The 17,456-nt window shown below is 40.4% G+C and overlaps 2 protein-coding genes across 3 annotated transcripts; both read left to right on the top strand.

Annotated features, from left to right (window-relative positions):
* Positions 1-417: 417 nt before the first annotated feature.
* On the top strand, positions 418-6,827 carry slc35b4 (solute carrier family 35 member B4). Its single transcript, XM_073471772.1, has 10 exons — positions 418-651; positions 2,163-2,276; positions 2,377-2,479; positions 2,574-2,623; positions 2,726-2,807; positions 2,949-3,009; positions 3,647-3,756; positions 3,867-3,942; positions 4,032-4,107; positions 4,215-6,827. Exons 1-10 carry the CDS (start codon positions 575-577, stop codon positions 4,462-4,464), a joined length of 999 nt encoding a protein of 332 aa, XP_073327873.1. The 5' UTR covers positions 418-574; the 3' UTR covers positions 4,465-6,827.
* Positions 6,828-6,971: 144 nt separating this feature from the next.
* Positions 6,972-13,227, top strand: LOC141000886 (uncharacterized). 2 transcript variants are annotated; one of them, XM_073471770.1, is made up of 9 exons: positions 6,972-7,179; positions 8,939-10,691; positions 10,785-10,899; positions 11,224-11,404; positions 11,519-11,533; positions 11,773-11,856; positions 12,120-12,190; positions 12,434-12,569; positions 12,668-13,227. In XM_073471770.1, exons 1-9 carry the CDS (start codon positions 7,102-7,104, stop codon positions 12,689-12,691), a joined length of 2,457 nt encoding a protein of 818 aa, XP_073327871.1. In that variant the 5' UTR covers positions 6,972-7,101; the 3' UTR covers positions 12,692-13,227. The 2 variants fall into 2 exon arrangements, with proteins under 2 accessions (XP_073327871.1, XP_073327872.1); XM_073471771.1 differs by lacking the exon at positions 11,519-11,533.
* The last annotated feature ends 4,229 nt before the right edge of the window (positions 13,228-17,456 follow it).

Below are 17,456 nucleotides of genomic sequence, written 5' to 3'. Positions count from 1 at the left end.
CCCAAATATGTATGTACATGTCGGAGTTATTTTCAGATTTTCAGAGTATTTATTTTTTTAAACTAACTGCTTTATCTGCTTCTGTGTGTTTTCTGGTACCCAGATATACGGTCAGAGTGAGTGCTCTTCATATTTTTTGACGAAACTTCTGATCTGCGCATGCGCGTTCGAACATTTCTGTGCGTCACGACTGCGCAGCGGTTGCGCCGTTAACGAGTTAATATCAGCTATCCGTCCGTTATTTTATACATATTTCACTAATATTTACTCTTGTTATTGCTCCCAAAACAATACGTGTATTTCATTTGCAATGGTGTTTTAAATACAGACGGTTTAAGGACACTGCGCACCTTTTTCCTTGATTTCAGTAGTGAACTACAACTCCCATGAGCCCACGCAATAAGGAAGAGGTCAACCACAGATTTAGACGCGTTCTCTCAAACAGGAGTTTGAGTGGAAGAGGAAACCTCACAGTAAACATTAACCGCTGGTTATTTGCAAATATGCTCCGATCAGAAATCCGCTTCATTAAGTGACATTTTCTCCGCCGAGTTTTCCTCAGCAGTGAGACAACATGGGGACATCTTTTGCCATTGGTCTTGTCTTTATCGGATGCTGTAGCAATGTGGTGTCTCTGGAGCTGCTTGTAAGGTCAGTGACAAACTTAGACTGTGAATGAACTCACGTAGACTTTATTACATAGACGTTTTCACAGCTGTCACTTATTTGTGGTGACTGAACGAGTAGCTGTTAGTGTATGCAAAGTGTAGTTAGAGTGGAGTGACACATTAGCATGAAGTCAGAGGTGGAAACTAACTGTTTAGATACTCACTAAGTAGCTTTACTCATGTGCTTGTGTTGAACCTTTATTTACTCTTCATTAAGTTCTCATGAGTGTATGTAAAGTGTAGTTACACATTAGCATGAAGTCAGAGGTGGAAACTAACCATTTAGATACTCAATAAGTAGCTTTACTCATGTGCTTGTGCTTGTGTTGAACCTTTATTTACTCTTCATTAAGTTCTCATGAGTGGTCACTATGGTACTTTCATAAAATAAGACACTAGAGAACTTAATTCATCTAAAAGGTAGTTTTTGTGCCCAGATGTTTAATATACTGTAGTTACACAGGGAAATAATACATAGTTTAAATATACATTGTACTTTATACTATAGTGAAATAAAATCCATAGTCATACTTAAAAAGAAAGAACAAGCAAAAAGTAAAAAAAAACTGAAATAAAGGTTGATACAAAGTACAAATTAAGTTGCACAAAAACATTGGTTAGTTATTTGTCTGTTTTATCCTCATTAGCCTATATTTATTGGGTCCATACATTAAAAAATGGCAAAATAAAACATTGATAAAAACATGAAAGCATTCAATATTAAAAACAAAGCAGCTAATCTTTATTCAACACAGCCAAGTAAATGGCTTTTTGTGCCTGAGTCACATCACATAGATTTTCATCAGCATTGGTGGTTGTTTAATTGTGTATTCACCATCTGTGAAGCTGTAAGCTGCTGAACGACGGCTCGCACTGAGGGTGTGTCTTTGTGTTTGAAGTCAGTTGAGCCTCTCACTAAACTCAGCACTCACCAGAGACTCAGTTTCTCTCTCCTCTTTTTTCCCCTCACCTCTCAGTAACGTTACACTCATTAAGTGAAGTACATTTCCCTCCAGCTCCAGCTGGCAGTCAGCATTGCAGAACATAAACACCGAACAATGGAGGTCACCTCCGCAGATCACTGCTTCAGTCAGGTTCATAACTTTTAGTGAAGATTTTTTATCCTTAGCAAACGCCTTGTGTTTTGTTTTGTTTTCTTGGATACCTAAGCAGCAGAAATTGCATATTGTGCATGAACTGAACCTCAAAATGTCAGCTTAATTTTTCAAGAAATTTCAATATAATAACAGAAATAGTTCTGAGAGAAGTCTGAGAAAGAGAGAACACAATTTGCAACTCATAAAAAATACTTCAGCAATCCGATTACAATGAGAGACTAGACGATGAATAAACATACACATATTGCATTGGCCTATTGTAAAGTAGTAAATGTTTTGCAGCTGCATCACTGAAAGCTAAACATTTTTAGCTTCACTTCATATACTGTAAAATCTGGTCTTTTCTTGCCTGATTTCTGTCTGATGTGTTCTTCAGAGAGTTTCCAGGATGCGGCAACATCGTCACCTTCGCCCAGTTTCTATTCATTGCATTAGAAGGTTTCATCTTTGAAGCAAACTTTGGGAGGAAGAAATCAGCAATCCCTGTAAGGTAAGAAAAAAAAAAATCCACTCGTTGATGGAGTTTGAAATTCATACTGCAGGAAAGATATTGCGCTAAAACTAACCCATCATGTCTCTTTTTTGTCCAGAAACTATGTGATCATGGTGACCATGTTCTTCACAGTCAGTGTGATCAACAACTACGCTCTCAACTTCAACATCGCCATGCCGCTACACATGATCTTCAGATCAGTAAGAAGTGTTGTTTGTCTGCTTTAACCTCCATCCATCACCTCCACCTCAGTCTGATCTCCATGTTTGACCTGCTGCCTTTTTTTATTTGCAGGGGTCACTGATTGCAAACATGATCCTGGGAATAATAATCCTGAAGAAAAGGTGAATACCTGCTTACTCTGACAACAATAACACCTATGACCTTCATGTCTCAGTATCAGTCCGCAGTTTGATTGCAGTTATTTGTGTCTTCTCACCTTTCAGGTATTCAACAAGTAAATACCTGTCAATAGCTTTAGTTTCAGCTGGCATCTTCATCTGCACCATCATGTCTGCCAAACAAGTGGTGAGTCCTCTGCAGAACACACTGCACCACTATAACAATGCTTAATTTACTCATTAAGTATATTTTGTGATATTTTCAATACAAATTTCTCTCTTGAAATACCTAATATATTTAATGCATGTTGTCATTTTGTCTCTGCAGAATGTGGCCAATGAGGGATCAGAAGAGCAAGGCTTTTATGCTGTCATGCACTGGTTGATAGGTGAGTTGGTACCACTTTATTTGAAGGGGTCTGACATGACACCTATCATGAACATGAAGGAGTCTTTATGCATGTTTACGGCTGTTGTCGTAAAGTGTAATTCAATCAGTTTTGTCATTTTTATTGAAGGTTAGGGTTAATTGACCGAATGACATGGCGATATGCAACATGAGCATTCCATTACAAAGCCTTTCGCCTCTGTGATTGGTTAATTGAGTCAGACCTGACCGTTTTAAAATAAAAGGCTACCGATGACTTTTAGGTTGCAAACTCTTTAAGTTGACGTTTCATTTGGACTAGGGCTGCAACTAACGATTATTTCCATCATACGTTTTATTTTGATTTTTTAATCAGTTAATCATCGAGACTATAAAATGTCAGAAGGTAGGGAAAATGTCCATCATAACTTTTATTTTTAGCCAGCAGTCCAAAACCCCAAGATGTTACATCTACAATGACATTAAAGAGAGAAAAGCAGAAAATATTTGGTATTTTCGCTTGATAAATGACTTTCAACTAATTATTTCCGCTCTAATTTGAAAACTTTTTTTTTTTTAATCGATAGAAACAACCGGCAATATTAAAATGACACCATAAAACAGATTTTTGTTGTTTTTGTTTGCTTCTGTCCACTCAGGTATTGGCATGTTGACCTTTGCTCTGCTGATGTCTGCGAGGATGGGTATTTTCCAAGAGACGCTGTACAAGCAGTATGGAAAACACTCTAAGGAGGCTCTCTTCTATAATGTGAGTCTTCTACTCCGGCACGTAAAACACACCCAAAGAATTCAAACGGCTTCAGGCAAAGTTGTGCTTCATTTGAGTTGAGTAAGTTTGTCTCTCCTCTCTCTGTCCAGCACTGCCTACCTCTGCCGGGCTTCCTGCTGCTCTCCACAAACATCTACAACCACGCTGTCTACTTCAGTCAAAGCAGTGAGTTAATTCAGGAGACTTAGCGGGTGGAAAGTTAATGATTTGTATCTTCAACTCACAGATGTGAATAAATGTCTTCTGTCTCTCAGCTCCTGTCGTTGTTCCTGAAATTGGACTGAAGGTGCCGATAATGTGGGTCTACCTGCTGGTCAACGTCATCACACAGTATCCTGTCAAAACAAGCTTTATCTCACTGTCTTACAGATATAACTCACCTTCTTGTAATTTAAGTGTAATCTTCTCTTGTTTCAGACTTTAACCAGTTCTTTCAGATATGTGTGTATCCGCGGTGTGTTCATTCTGACCACAGAGTGCGCCTCGCTGACCGTCACTCTGGTAGTGACTCTGAGGAAGTTCCTCAGCCTCATTTTTTCCATCCTTTACTTCCAAAACCCCTTTACTACCTGGCACTGGGTGGGCACGGCTGTGGTCTTCCTGGGAACTCTGCTGTACACGGAGGTGCACAGCAGCATACATGCGGCACTGCGTGGACCCAGTGTCAAGGAGAAGAAGGCAGAGTGAAGAAGAAGAAGGGACTGGTGGTCGAGTAGATAAACCGCCACAGTGTTGGACTTAGTAATTGTTTTTTGGTGACTATCCTGCAGCGATTTTATACATTTTTGCCATTTCGTTTTCATACTTGATTGCACATCATAGGACTTAAGTAAGCCCCCCTCACACCAACACACTACATGTTAAAGGATAAAGCTGCTGTTATTTTCATTATTGTCAATAAATCCCATGAAAAGTTGCTGGTAGTGACGAACAATCGCCCGAATCTGCAACTCCTCTCAACTCTACAGAGCGTTATCTTTACCGTCTTTCAGCTCATTGTTTACCCGTTTGTCTCACAACTTTACTGTTGTGGTTCACTTTAGGGCTGCAACTAATGATTTTCTTCATTATTAATCGTTTAGTCGATAAAATGTCAAAACATTTTGAAAAATGCTCATCAAGATTTCCCAGAGCCCAAAGTGACATCTTCAAATTTCTTGTTTTGTCCATCCAACAAAAACCCAAAGACTCTTCATTCACTATCATAAATGACAAAGAATAGCAGCAAATCATTTCATTTAAGAAGCTAGAAAGAACAAATATTGGAATCTTTGCTTGAAAAAAAATTACAGAAACCATTAATCAAAATAATCTACACGCTGGTAAACTTTCTCCACTCTCACAGCGTGTATTTCGACAGCTGGTTTCAGCAAAGAAGCTTTAATAAAACATTGCATACTTCCTGCTCAGCACCAACAGAAAATGGACATAGTTAATGACGAGCTGGTGAACATAGTGGAGCTTTTAGCAGCTAAAGAGCTGGATATTTCCCTCAGGAGGTTTGTCGTTAAGACCACAACAGAACTAAAAGAGAATAGACTTACAATCATTATGTCGACAGAAACACGATTCCAGATGAATGATAATGTTGCTCCATAATTGCTCCTAGACTGTTTCACCATATCAGCGTTAAATGTGATGATAATTCTAGAGTTGCAATGATTTCTTGATTCAAGGCAAATTAATCTGCAACTATTTTCATTACCAACTAAAAAATTGTTTAAAGGGGCTTTGTGGAACTTCTGTGTCGTGCTGGAAGCCGGTCATTACTTTACGTCAGCAGACTCCATTTCTAAATTAAAGCTAGCTACTGTAGTTCTTTGTTAGCGGAGCGGAGAGACGCACCGAGATGAGGCACTCGAGAACGTGCATAAAGTCACATCCTTTGGACTGTCGCAGAAAATCAGAGTCCTTCACAAAGAAATCCACAGTCCAGCAGCATTATACAATTTAAACAAATCATCCACAGGCTTGTGAAGACAACAGGAAAGGTCTCATTTTACATGTCCTGTTACAATCTACTCACATATAGCCAATAAAAAAAGTGATTAATACATGTAAATTCCTACAGATTGTTACATAGAGCCATTTTTAAGATCAAGATTCGATGGATCACTTTGTCATTGTGAGATTTTGCTGCCTTTTTTGGTCTTAAAACATATTGAATATTACGGTCTTTGGATTGTTGGAAAAAACAAGACATTTTTTATGTCAAATTGTGCTGTGAGATATTGAGATGGGCTAGTTTCACTTTTTTCTGATTGAAATGATTAGGCAGATGAATCGATAATGAAAATAGTTTAATTGCAGCCTTATTGCACCGTAGATAATATGCCTGCAGTGGTCACAGCCTGTGTACACTGCCCCCAAGTGGCCCAAAAAACCATGCAGGTTTAAAAACAGGACACAAATATATCTATTTTTTTATTTTTTTTTAATGGTTAAATAATTTCCTAGAACATCTGGCCACTGTAGTTTTTCATGAACGTTACTCTAACACGAGTGAATAGTGCGTTTGTAGGGAACTACTTTCAGCTGCGGATTAATACACAATTGTTAAGCTGATTATTATCTGCAGTAGCAGCAGCACTTATGTGTTTTAAATTGTTTTTAACAATAAAGCTCCATAACAGAGAAAATAATATGACAGACTACTTGTTAGTTTGTTTTTTGTTGGGATTTGTTGATTATAAAAAAATAAAGGATATCATCAGCTCTAGTCTTTAGCATTCGTACCTCGTTAGCGTTCACAGATGCAAAATCTTGGCGCAGCTTACTTTTGTCTGTAAAGTTGTGTGAATATTTATTTTCTAAACGCGACAGCTAATATTCCACTCCATATTAGCACTGATGCTAACGTGCATTAGTAGGATTACACAATAACGTGATGCCATACAGATTGTATGTTTTTTTCTTTCTCATGTGTCAAATTGTCTCAGGTGTATTGATCCAGTACTTGTCAACAGGAATTTCATTGTTTAGTTGAATAAATCTTTACACTCCCTGCGCACTGAAATTAAACACAACCTGGTTACACATACACACTGTAAAGTCTGTGTGGAGTTTGTGTTTTGTAAGTTTTACACATTTAACAGGCTGGGACACAATGTTCCCTCACGTTTCTGACCTGTCGACCAATCCAGAGGGACGTTGTTCAGCTGCAACCAATAGCAGCAGCTCTTGTTGACGCTCCGCGGTGGGAAGGGCAGATTGTTGCAGCTGCAGGAGCTGCTGACTTCACTGAGCTCAGATCCACGTTGTGGATTAAAAAGTATTCGCAGTAACGTCAGTGTTTCTGGTGGCAGAGTGCAGCTGCGGGTGTGGATGGGGGGAAACAGCCCGAGTCACTTCTCTCATGAGGATGGAGAAGGCGGAGGAGTCACTTTTGTGAAGGGCATTCGGGTGAGTGAAAGCTCAGGGAGACTTTTGCATGAATTTGAATCAGGAGAAAGTATGCAAACAAAAGGTGTGTAGGGGGACACAGTCGCCGCAGAGTGCATGAGGGTTTTTTTTTTTTTTTTTTTACACGTGCAGACCTGGAAGATGTTTAATTTAAAGCCCCTAATCCTGTGATATGGAAAGTATTGATCTCGACCTCATGGTTCACTCTGCTCTGGTGTTGGTGTTAAATATAGAAAGGCAATGGTCAGGTGTCACGTGGACAACAGGAAAAACAAATACCTCTGAGGGTAAATAAAAAAGAAACTCAAGATCCTGAACAAGAAACAAGACAAAAACATAATTAAAGGAGCTTTAAGAGAACTATTTTACTCAGTGGTGTATTGTAACTAAGTAGATTTACATTTCAGAGAAAAATATTGCACTTTATACTCCACTACATTTATTTGACACGTCTAGCTGCTAGTTGCATATTGAGGTTAATAATACAAAATATAAATAATCTGATATTATTATAGGTTAAGATAACTAGCAGTCAACAAAGTAATTACAATTAGCCCCACTTTTACCAGCTGCAACATTCAAGTGATGAAATCAATATCAGGCTATGTCAATAATTATAGTCCTGTTATATAATACATATCATTCTGAAATGGGCCATTCTGCATAACAGAAGAGTACTTTAACTTTTGGTACTCAGAGTATTTTTTGATGGTAACATAATTCAATGAAAGAGGGAATGACAGGTAGAGAGGTGCCTCACATCATCATCATAATAAGAATATGAGCAAGAATAATTTAGTTATATAGCACCCTTCAAATACCAATCATCTGTTATACTATTTTAGGTTACAGTAAGTGAGATCCATAAACAAGATAAATTAATCTAATGACTACAACAATTGAGTGTTAAAGACCCCCTCCAATAAAAATCAAGTTAATCTTGGAAAAAAAAGCAAGTGTTTTTTTATATGATACAACACATATCACGAGCAAAATAAGCAGGCAGTGCCATGGCCAGTGTACCAATGTCTTAAAAAAACAGATTCAGACACCCAGGGTTTTACACGTCACAGATCTAAGGAACCAATCCTGTCAACTTTTGGGTGTGGATATCTATATCATAGCAAAACGCTGCTGGGAACGAGCTGCGTCCAGGAGAAGTCAGGTGTGCAGGCGTAACTAATTATCTGTATTTTGCTGTCTAACTTGCCCTACTTTCAAATATGGCAGTTTTTGGCTTCAGAGTTGGAAAAGGAGAAATGGCAAACAAAGGACCTGGGTGAGAAATGGATGTAGTTTATTTGGCCAAACTTCCAGAGAAAATTTGCTTTTGCAGAACTCATTCTCCAGAGTGGAAGAGATTTAAAGGAGGATGTTTAGTTTGCTGAGATCCTCAGCCAGGAAGGCGGCAAAAGCAAGGTCACCTTGGTGGCCAAGTCGAGTTTAGGAACCATTAGTAGGGCCCTGCTGGAGGGTCTCAAACGGCAGTCAGGCTCATCGGGGGTCAGCAAATCACATACAGTAATTCAGCAGAACTTTCAAGGCTTTAAAATCAAGCGGTAAAACATAGAGCTAACCTGTGTGGGGCAGCAGGGACTGGTGTAATGAGGTCGGACCTGGGATCTGTAAAACTAAAGTAGAAATAATGTGGACAAAAAAGCTGCAAAAACAGCAACTTCAGAAAGACGCGAACACATTAGAGTTAAAAGAAATGCTAATTATGTTTATTATCGTATATTTTATTTCCCTCTTTTATCAGCTCTCAGACAAAGTCATCAATCGGATGAGAGAGTCTTCAAAGGTCGTCTGTCCTCAGCTCTCACAGAATGACAATCCTCCTCCACCCTCACCTGAAACACAAACCCCCACCCCAGTTCCCGCCCCTTCTGTCGAACACTTAATACCTCTGCTGACCTCTCCTCCACCTCCCTTCATCGACCCTCCACCTCCTCAGCAAGCCCCATCCTCACCTCCATCGGTGGAACCTCCTCCTCCCGTAAAGCTCGTCACTCCTCCTCCTGTGAAGTTTCACTCTCTCCCTCCTCCTTCTTTGGAGCCTGCACCTCCTCCTCCACTTGCAGAGCCAAAAACTACACCTGTAATGGACCCTCCCCCACCTCCTCAGGAAGCCCCATGCGCACCTGAGGCTCCTCCACCTGTAGAGTTTCACTCCCTTCCTCAAGCCTCTGTGGAGCCTGCAGGCTCACCAGAAACTCCACCTCTAGTCGACCCTGTTATCTCAGCCCCCACTCCACCTCCTCAGGGAGCACCATCCACACCTGTGTCAGCAGAGGCCCCTCCGCCTCTAGTGTTTCACTCTCTCCCTCCTTCCTCTGTGGAGCTTGCACCCCCACCTCCACTTGTAGAGCCAATAACTACACCTCCAACCGACCTTCTTGTCTCAGCCCCCCCTCCACCTCCACCTCCTCAGGAAGCCCCATCCCCACCTGTGTCAGCAGAGGCCCCGCCGCCTGTAGTGTTTCACTCTCTCCCTCCTTCCTCTGTGGAGCTTGCACCCCCACCTCCACTTGTAGAGCCAATAACTACACCTCCAGCCGACCTTCTTGTCTCAGCCCCACCTCCATCTCCACCTCCTCAGGAAGCCCCATCCACACCTCCATCAGTGGAAGCATCTCCTGTTATAGAGTTTCAAACCCTTCCTCCTACCTCCCTGGAGCCTGCAGCCCCACCAGTAACTCCACCTGTACCCGACCCTGTTGTCTCAACTCCATCTACACCTTCTCCACAAGTAGAAGCACCTGTGGCACCTGAATCTCCTCCTCTTCCTCCTCCACCTGCTGTAGTGGAGCCAGTAGTCCTACCTCCTGTTGAGTCCTTCGTTCCACCACCAGAGGCCCCATCTACACCGTCAGTAGCAGAACCTGTTTTCCTACCTCCACCTGTGGAGGCACCAGCAGCTGTTGCTCCAACTGAACCTCTCGCTTCATCTCTGCCTTCTGAACTTGTGACACCTCCACCTGCTATTGAACCTCCTGCTGTAGCTCTCTCTGTTGAACCTCTTGAACCTGTTGTCCTGTCGACTGCACCGGTGGAAACACTCCAACCTCCACCCGTTGTTGAATCTACACCAGTTGAACCAATAACCCCACCCTGTCCTGTTGATTCAGCTCCAGTTGAAGTATTACCACCGCCGATGGAGACGTCTCTTGTTGAGCTTGTAGCTCCACCTGCTGCAGTTGAGGAAGTGCCTCCAGTGGTGGCTTCACTGCCTCCATGTGAGCTGGTTCCACCTCCATCAGAGCCTGTAGCAGCACCCTCTCCTGCTCCAGAGCTCACTATTGAAGAGCCTCCACCGCCCTGTCACTGTCTGGAGTTGGCTATCGTACCCACACATGCACCTGTGAGCGAACCTCTCGTCGAGCCTCTAGCACCACCTCCACCTCCACCTGATCCAGCACCGCCTGCTGAGGAGCCCGCCATCACCCTGTCTTTGCCCGCGGCCATTGAGGAAGAAGTACCTGCTGTCGCTTCAGTGCCACCATCTGCAGCAGGTGAGCTGATCAACACGGTGTTCATGATTGTAGCCACAGTTTGAACTAAATAAACTAAATTTCTTCTTTCTTCCTCTTTGTGTTTACGTGCAGCTCTGCCTGTTTCTCCTGAAGTGGTGGAGGAAGAGTTGAGGGTGAAGATCAAAGACGAGATGCAGAAGAGTCTGGAGGAGGAAATCAGCCAGAGGAGGCTGGAGCTGCAGCAGCAGTAAGAAATAATTACTGTGAAGGTTTCTGTCATGTCTCATTGTGTGTGTGTGTGTGTGTGTGTGTGTGTGTGTGTGTGTGTGTGTGTGTGTGTGTGTGTGTGTGTGTGTGTGTGTGTGTGTGGCTTTACTCAGAGAGGAAGTTGCAGAGTTTTTTTGTTCTGGTAATAATTGGATACTTCAGGTTATGGCTAGTTTAACAAATGTTTCTGTTTTCTTATTGATTTTGTGTGTGTGTGGAGAGAGATTTTTGACATGCTATGAGTAAAGACCTGCTTCCATCGTGCCATAATGCAACCTTCATTTTTGTGGGTTTTTTTGTGAAGTCTGGAGGAGTTGAGGGCTCAGGCTCATGCAGAGGCCGCAGCAGCAGCTCAGGCTCAGGTGGAGCAGCAGGTGAAGACGACGCTGGAGTCAGAGAAGGCGGCGTACACCGAGAACCTGACGGAGGCCATCGCAAAGGAGCGGCTGAAGACAGGAGATCAGAGGCTCATGGTGCAGCTTTATGTAAGAACAAGAGAACATGTGCGATCTGTGTGTGTGACAGGATCTCTCTGGTAAATTTAAATTCTTTCCTCCTCTTAATGTCTTTTTCTTTCTTGCCCTCTTGTCTTGTTTCAGTGGATGGAGGTGAAGGTAAGACGGGAGAAGTTAATACGTGCATGACTCACTTTTTCACTTTCATTCTATTCATCTACATTTTGTGTGTGTTTTCCTGCTCTGTATTTCTTTCATGATGAGACAAAAAAGTCATTTATAACCATGTGGAAACTGTGCATCACCATTTACAAAATATTAATGGAAATGTAGCTCTGGCATGAATATATACTTGTTTTTTGAGGTGTAGTGACGCAAACATTTTAAACCCCAAACAGGCTCATCAACTGGAGGAGAAGGAGAGAGAATTACTGAAACGAGGCGCTCTCTACAAGGAACACGTCGCAAAACTTGAGGCAAAGGTGGGCAACATTTGGATTATTCCTCATTCATACATCTCTTTTCAGGGTTAAATTACATCAAAGCCCCACAAGACTTGATCCAAATCCTTTGTTTTTATTGATAACGATAAATATTTATGACTCAAAAAGATTATCGGAGCAAGAAATGTTCAGCTCACTGTTTAGCAAGTTTTCTTTTGTGGTGTTCGCAGTGTTCCTGTGCAAATGACAGCGTGATTGTATGAACTTGAAGGTAACACGTCATGTTTTTATCACTTTGACAGTGCACTGAGTTTTACAAAGTGACTGCTGAGAGCTTCCAGAAGGGCAAAGAGGAGACGCACAACCGTTTTGCGTAAGTCCTGAATCACTCTGTTTGAATAAATGCTGTAATTATCTGCAAAATATCCTTTCTTTATAATCAAATCTTATTATTTAGATACATTTTTTTACAGTTTATGTGGTAAGTAGAGTTCAGTGACACATGGTACAGGGACAAAAGAGATTGATTCATTATAAAGAGATAATAGGATAGTTTGAATGTGGTATTAACGTCCAAACCAACATGATGTTTTGTTCTGTTTTCTCTCTCTCTCAGGCGTGTCAATATCCAGCCCGTCTGTGGTGACTTGCAGAGTCAGATTTTGAAATGCTACAAGGAGAACACAGGAAAGACTCTGTCCTGTTCGAGTATCGCCTCGGCCTACATGCAGTGTGTGGACAACGCCAAGAAGGTACGAATCAACATACAGAATGATTTCTTCCTTCTAACCTCTCTCACTTTCCACTCGTCACTATCTTTTTTTTTTCTCACTCTCTCCTCCGTCTGCAGAATAAACTGAGCACTGGAGGTTAATCTGGAGAATTAGACGACATCTGACAACTAGAAAAGTTGATGGACATAATTCAACAAGTCACATGAAACACAGGAGAATCAGCTCCAGCCTTTAGAAGAAGAAGAAGTGCCATTCAGACCAGTCAGGCTGGTAGTCTGGTCTGTTATAAACATTAGCAGCTTTGCAGCCTCTCTGGGTCTTGGGATCATCTTTAAACCACTTGTGCCACAACAGTAACAGAGGGATCATTTTGAAGTGCTTGTCTTTGTGAATGAGGCGAAACTCAGCAAAGGAACAGAAGATTTCAGTTTGTCATTTGGACCGAGGTGTGAATTCAAGTGAGGTACTTGTATGAGATTTATATGTACTGAATGGATCATCATGTATGTGTGCCTTTGAGTTATGAGAGCTAATTATCAGATTGAAGATGCATGTGAGGGTGAAGAAACAAAGACTTGCACATGTTGTTTGTACTGTACATTAATTATTTCAGGGGTTATTTCTGGTGCATGCAAAGAATTTAATCAATCACAATAAACTTTGTTGTTGAACGACATTCAGGGTTCATACTTAAAGTGTGGAAAATGCTTACTTTATCTGTAATGTTTTCAAGGTCAGGGATATGCTCGATTTTCAACATAATCTAGTGTTTCGTCCACAGAATCACTAATTTAAACCAAAAATATTTTAATATTTGAAAATGAAAGACCCTGTTGTACAAATTTAATCCGTACAGCTGGTAAAATAAACTCAGTGACAATATACATTGATTGCTGTGGGTATAAAGGAATTGTTGTTTTTATAATCTTGGGTTATATACAGTACTGTAAACAATGAGTCAGCAGCATGTGCAGAACGTCTCTGATCATCAGAATACATTTTTTAAATTCCCAATTGCAGATAAAATAGATGAATTCAAAAATGTGCTACTCTAGCTCTGATGCAGCATGTAATCTGCAAAGTAACTAGTAACTAAAGCAAATAAATAAATGCAGGTGGTTGCCGTCCTCTGATGGATGTAGATTAAGTGGAACGGGGCACAACTAAGTAAAAAGTCACGTAATCCGTGGTTAAAAATAGAATAGGCCCATACCACTGCAAAAATGCCATGTAGTGAATGTTCAGCGTGATAATGTATAATACGCTGGATAAGTGATGTGACAGGAGATGACACGGCATAAATGATCGAAAAAGTCCCTGAAAACCTCCACATGCAGGACGATTAGAGGAATGATAGAGTGATTTTCTGTTCTGCAAAGTGTTGCTTTGTAAAAACAAGATGTTGCAGTTACAGAGAGGCAAATTATCTTCATTTAAAAAGTTAGTGTCACAACAACTGTACAGAACTCACTGTTATTGGTTTGGTTTTATTCAGTCATAAAACAATATCCAAAACATGGAACACAGATTCAAAAGAATGGGAGATGTACTGCAGAAGATAAAATGATGATAAAAATAAAACGATAAACCATAAAGAGCATGGGACACAAACAAGATCTTAAGCCTCCATGCATTCCCCTTCGTCATCCAACAACCCATGGGGGAGATTAGAGCTCACTCTTGGCAGCTGAAGATTTAAAGGCCTGTCTGCAGTTTAATCTCCAACACAGAATTCATTTTTAAATCATCAATCTCAAAGAGCTCGACTTCATGTTGCAGCAGTTATAAAGCAGTTCATACAAACTCTGTTGAAGATCAGGGCTCATTCTTAAAATCAAATATTAAAAACAAACTTTTAAACATAAGAATAGAAGCTATTCATCAAATTTCAGGAGAAAAAACAGAAAAAAGCTTTCGTCTTTACTGCCTTACAGTCAAATTTGGCTCTAAATTCTCTTTATCATCTGAGGATTTTCTGATGTTTCTTGTTTATCAGCCACAGAATTTTCTCTCCCTGATTTTCTTACTGATTCAGTTTCAGTCAGTTTATTTAATTCCCACATACATATAATAAATATGTTAGGTCAGTTGTAGAGAGACCATATTTCTTAAAATAAAATGGAATAATATATAATTTAAATATTTTTAATAAACAATGAAAAATATGGCAGAAGTACGGAAGCCCTAAAGGGCCATGCATTCATACATTTTATTTCCTCCGTTTCCTCCATAACGAGTTAATTTCATTTGTTTTCTCGAGATCTCGATTTATTATCTCGAAATAACAACTGCCGTTTTCCTGAGATAACGAGATAATTTTCTCGAGATCTCGAGATAACGAAACTTTGTTTTCCCGAGATAACGATATAATTAATTCGAGATCTCCTCATTAACTACATAGCTGGTCAGCTATGTAGTTTATGACGACATCAGGCTCACTCAGATTGCGCCGCCGATATAGCTGAAGCCTTGCTAACTGTCTTTTTAGATTATGCACACTAATGTGTATATTATTACGGAAGCCCAAAAGGGCCATGCATTCATACATTTTATTTCCTCCGTTTCCTCCATAACGAGTTAATTTCATTTGTTTTCTCGAGATCTCGAGTTATTATCTCGAAATAACAACTGCCGTTTTCCGAGATAACGGGATAATTTTCGAAACTTTGTTTTCCCGAGATAACAATATAATTAATTCGAGATCTCGAGATAATGACTGTGATATGATAGGCCTGAGATTAATCTCAGGCCTATCATATCACAGTCATACGGAGATGCCCGGGACCTCGTAGCTGGTCAGCTATGTAGTTAACGACGACATCAGCTCACTTAGATTGCGCCGCCGATATAGCTGAAGCCTTGCTAACCGTCTTTTTAGATTACGCACACTAATGTGTATATTATCTGTAATAGCAAGGCATAATGCTATTTCAGCCTGCGTCAGGCCTTGATTGAAAAGATATGTGACGCGGTGATCGATATGCTCCTGCTCCTCTGACATTGCTACACTGAATGATGTTTCCTGCAATGATTTAATATACTGCACTATCATTTTGTTTTCTCAAGATCTCGAATTAATTATATCGTTATCTCGGAAAAACAAAATTTCGTTATCTCGAGATCTCGAGAAAATTATCTCGTTATCTCGGGAAAACGGCAGTTGTTATTTCGAGATAATAACTCGAGATCTCGAGAAAACAAATGAAATTAACTCGTTATCACGAGAAAACGGAGGAAATAAAATGTATGAATGCATGGCCCTTTAGGGCTTCCGTACAGAAGTATAAAACAGATATGTATCTTGATTTATTTTTCAGCTAACAGCAAAATAAATAGACTAGACAAAAAGTAGTGTATATCAGTATCTACAGTACTAATTGGGTGCCGCTGCTTGTTGCTTCATGGTCTGAAAATTCATATAAATTTTTGGCATAAATAGAAATAAGTCGCTTCACAACTGTGTCTTACTCCTCAGTTTCAATGAAGATGTTTTTATTATAAGTTGCCTCTTTTTGATAAATAACAAATGTCAAACAGTACCCAGACGACTGCTGTCTGACACCAACAGGACACTCTGATAACAGCAGTATCACCAGCAGAGGGCTCTCCACCTGCAGCTACACACTGCTGCTGCTTCCTCATCTGTCCCTCACTGAGGGAGGGATGGTGCTCCTTTTTGCTGGAGTCCCTCATGTTTCGTTCCGCAAACAGCTGAATGAGTTCAGTGACAGGTCTCCTTCCTTTAAGCCTGTAAATAAGAATATCGACATTAATACAAATATAGAAATGTTTAGCCAACAAAGGCTGAGACCAGTTTGATTTCACATTTTATAAAGTTATCACGTTTTATATGTAACGTGTAAATTAACTACACTGACCACAGCCGTGAAATAAATTTAGTCACAATATTGGCTGCTGAACTGTGGAGGAGTTTAAGTATATGCAGTAAAAGTGCTTAAGTGTACAGTACTGTTTTTTTTGGTCAGTTAAATTTCAACACTGGTCTCTGTGTCAGTCCATAGAAATGAACATTAACAAATCTCACGTCCTTCTGCTCCTAGTTTTGGTTAAACGCAGCACAGCTAAATCGGGGACTTGCGTGCCTGTTGACATGTGAGCGTCTCATCTAATTTTAGGTACCACACGTCCTGGTCGATATGAAGAGGAAGTGAATGTTTGCATGCATATGTAGTTGCGTGTGTGCGGATGCAACTATATAGAGTAATGTTCCACTTCTGGCGATTTGCATGCAAGAGAGTACATTAAAGGATTACATGCTCTTTACATAAGTTGAGAAAGTCCCACAGACATGGAAACTTCCTGAATACACTGAGTATTGAACGGTTGTCAAGCTGAAAACAAGGCCGGTTCTGTTAGTTCCTTAAATTTTGGCATTTTGGAGTTAAAGTTGCATGAGTCTTTAACTATGTTTTAACCATTTAGGCCACTTATTTTCAGTCTTACTGCATTAATCGTCTTGTTCTGTTGTTTTAACCTCACATTACTTGAATCATTTGTCAAAGCTTCAATTTCATGAATCTAATTTATTTTTATAAGATATTGTAACCAACTGCAACAAGGACTTCTACATTGATGGATTGAAGCAGACGTTTAGGTGTTTGTTTTGCAGCTCAGTGCATCGGCCTCTTACAGCCTCATCTACTTGCTGCACAAGAAAGGCCAGGAAAGTAAAACAGAAGAAAAGCTGTGGTCTGCAGACCAGACCTGATGTCAAGTTCTTTCATTAGCCACAGAGGAAGCAGTGGCCAAACACTACAAAGTTTATCTGTGGCTTCTTGTGTTTATGCAGAAGAGTGGTGCGTGTTGAACATTATGTAATTGCATGTAATTTAATTTGCATACACCTTTGCCTTTTGGAAATAGCTCTACTCTGCATGTAACTGT

Source organism: Pagrus major, chromosome 8 (genome assembly GCF_040436345.1).
Source record: "Pagrus major chromosome 8, Pma_NU_1.0".
In the NCBI taxonomy this organism is placed as follows: domain Eukaryota; kingdom Metazoa; phylum Chordata; class Actinopteri; order Spariformes; family Sparidae; genus Pagrus; species Pagrus major.
The sequence above is the reverse complement of the archived record's forward strand: the minus strand, read 5'-3'. Positions and strand labels throughout refer to the sequence as shown.

Bases quoted from the DNA above. Each gene is read 5' to 3' on its own strand.
- slc35b4 (XM_073471772.1), top strand. From the start codon at position 575: ATGGGGACATCTTTTGCCATTGGTCTTGTCTTTATCGGATGCTGTAGC. The intron at 2,277-2,376 runs GTAAGAAAAAAA...TTTTTTGTCCAG, and splicing joins AAATCAGCAATCCCTGTAAG to AAACTATGTGATCATGGTGA. The intron at 3,943-4,031 runs GTGAGTTAATTC...TCTGTCTCTCAG, and splicing joins TGTCTACTTCAGTCAAAGCA to CTCCTGTCGTTGTTCCTGAA.
- LOC141000886 (XM_073471770.1), top strand. From the start codon at position 7,102: ATGGGGGGAAACAGCCCGAGTCACTTCTCTCATGAGGATGGAGAAGGC. The intron at 10,692-10,784 runs GTGAGCTGATCA...GTTTACGTGCAG, and splicing joins AGTGCCACCATCTGCAGCAG to CTCTGCCTGTTTCTCCTGAA. The intron at 11,857-12,119 runs GTGGGCAACATT...TCACTTTGACAG, and splicing joins TCGCAAAACTTGAGGCAAAG to TGCACTGAGTTTTACAAAGT.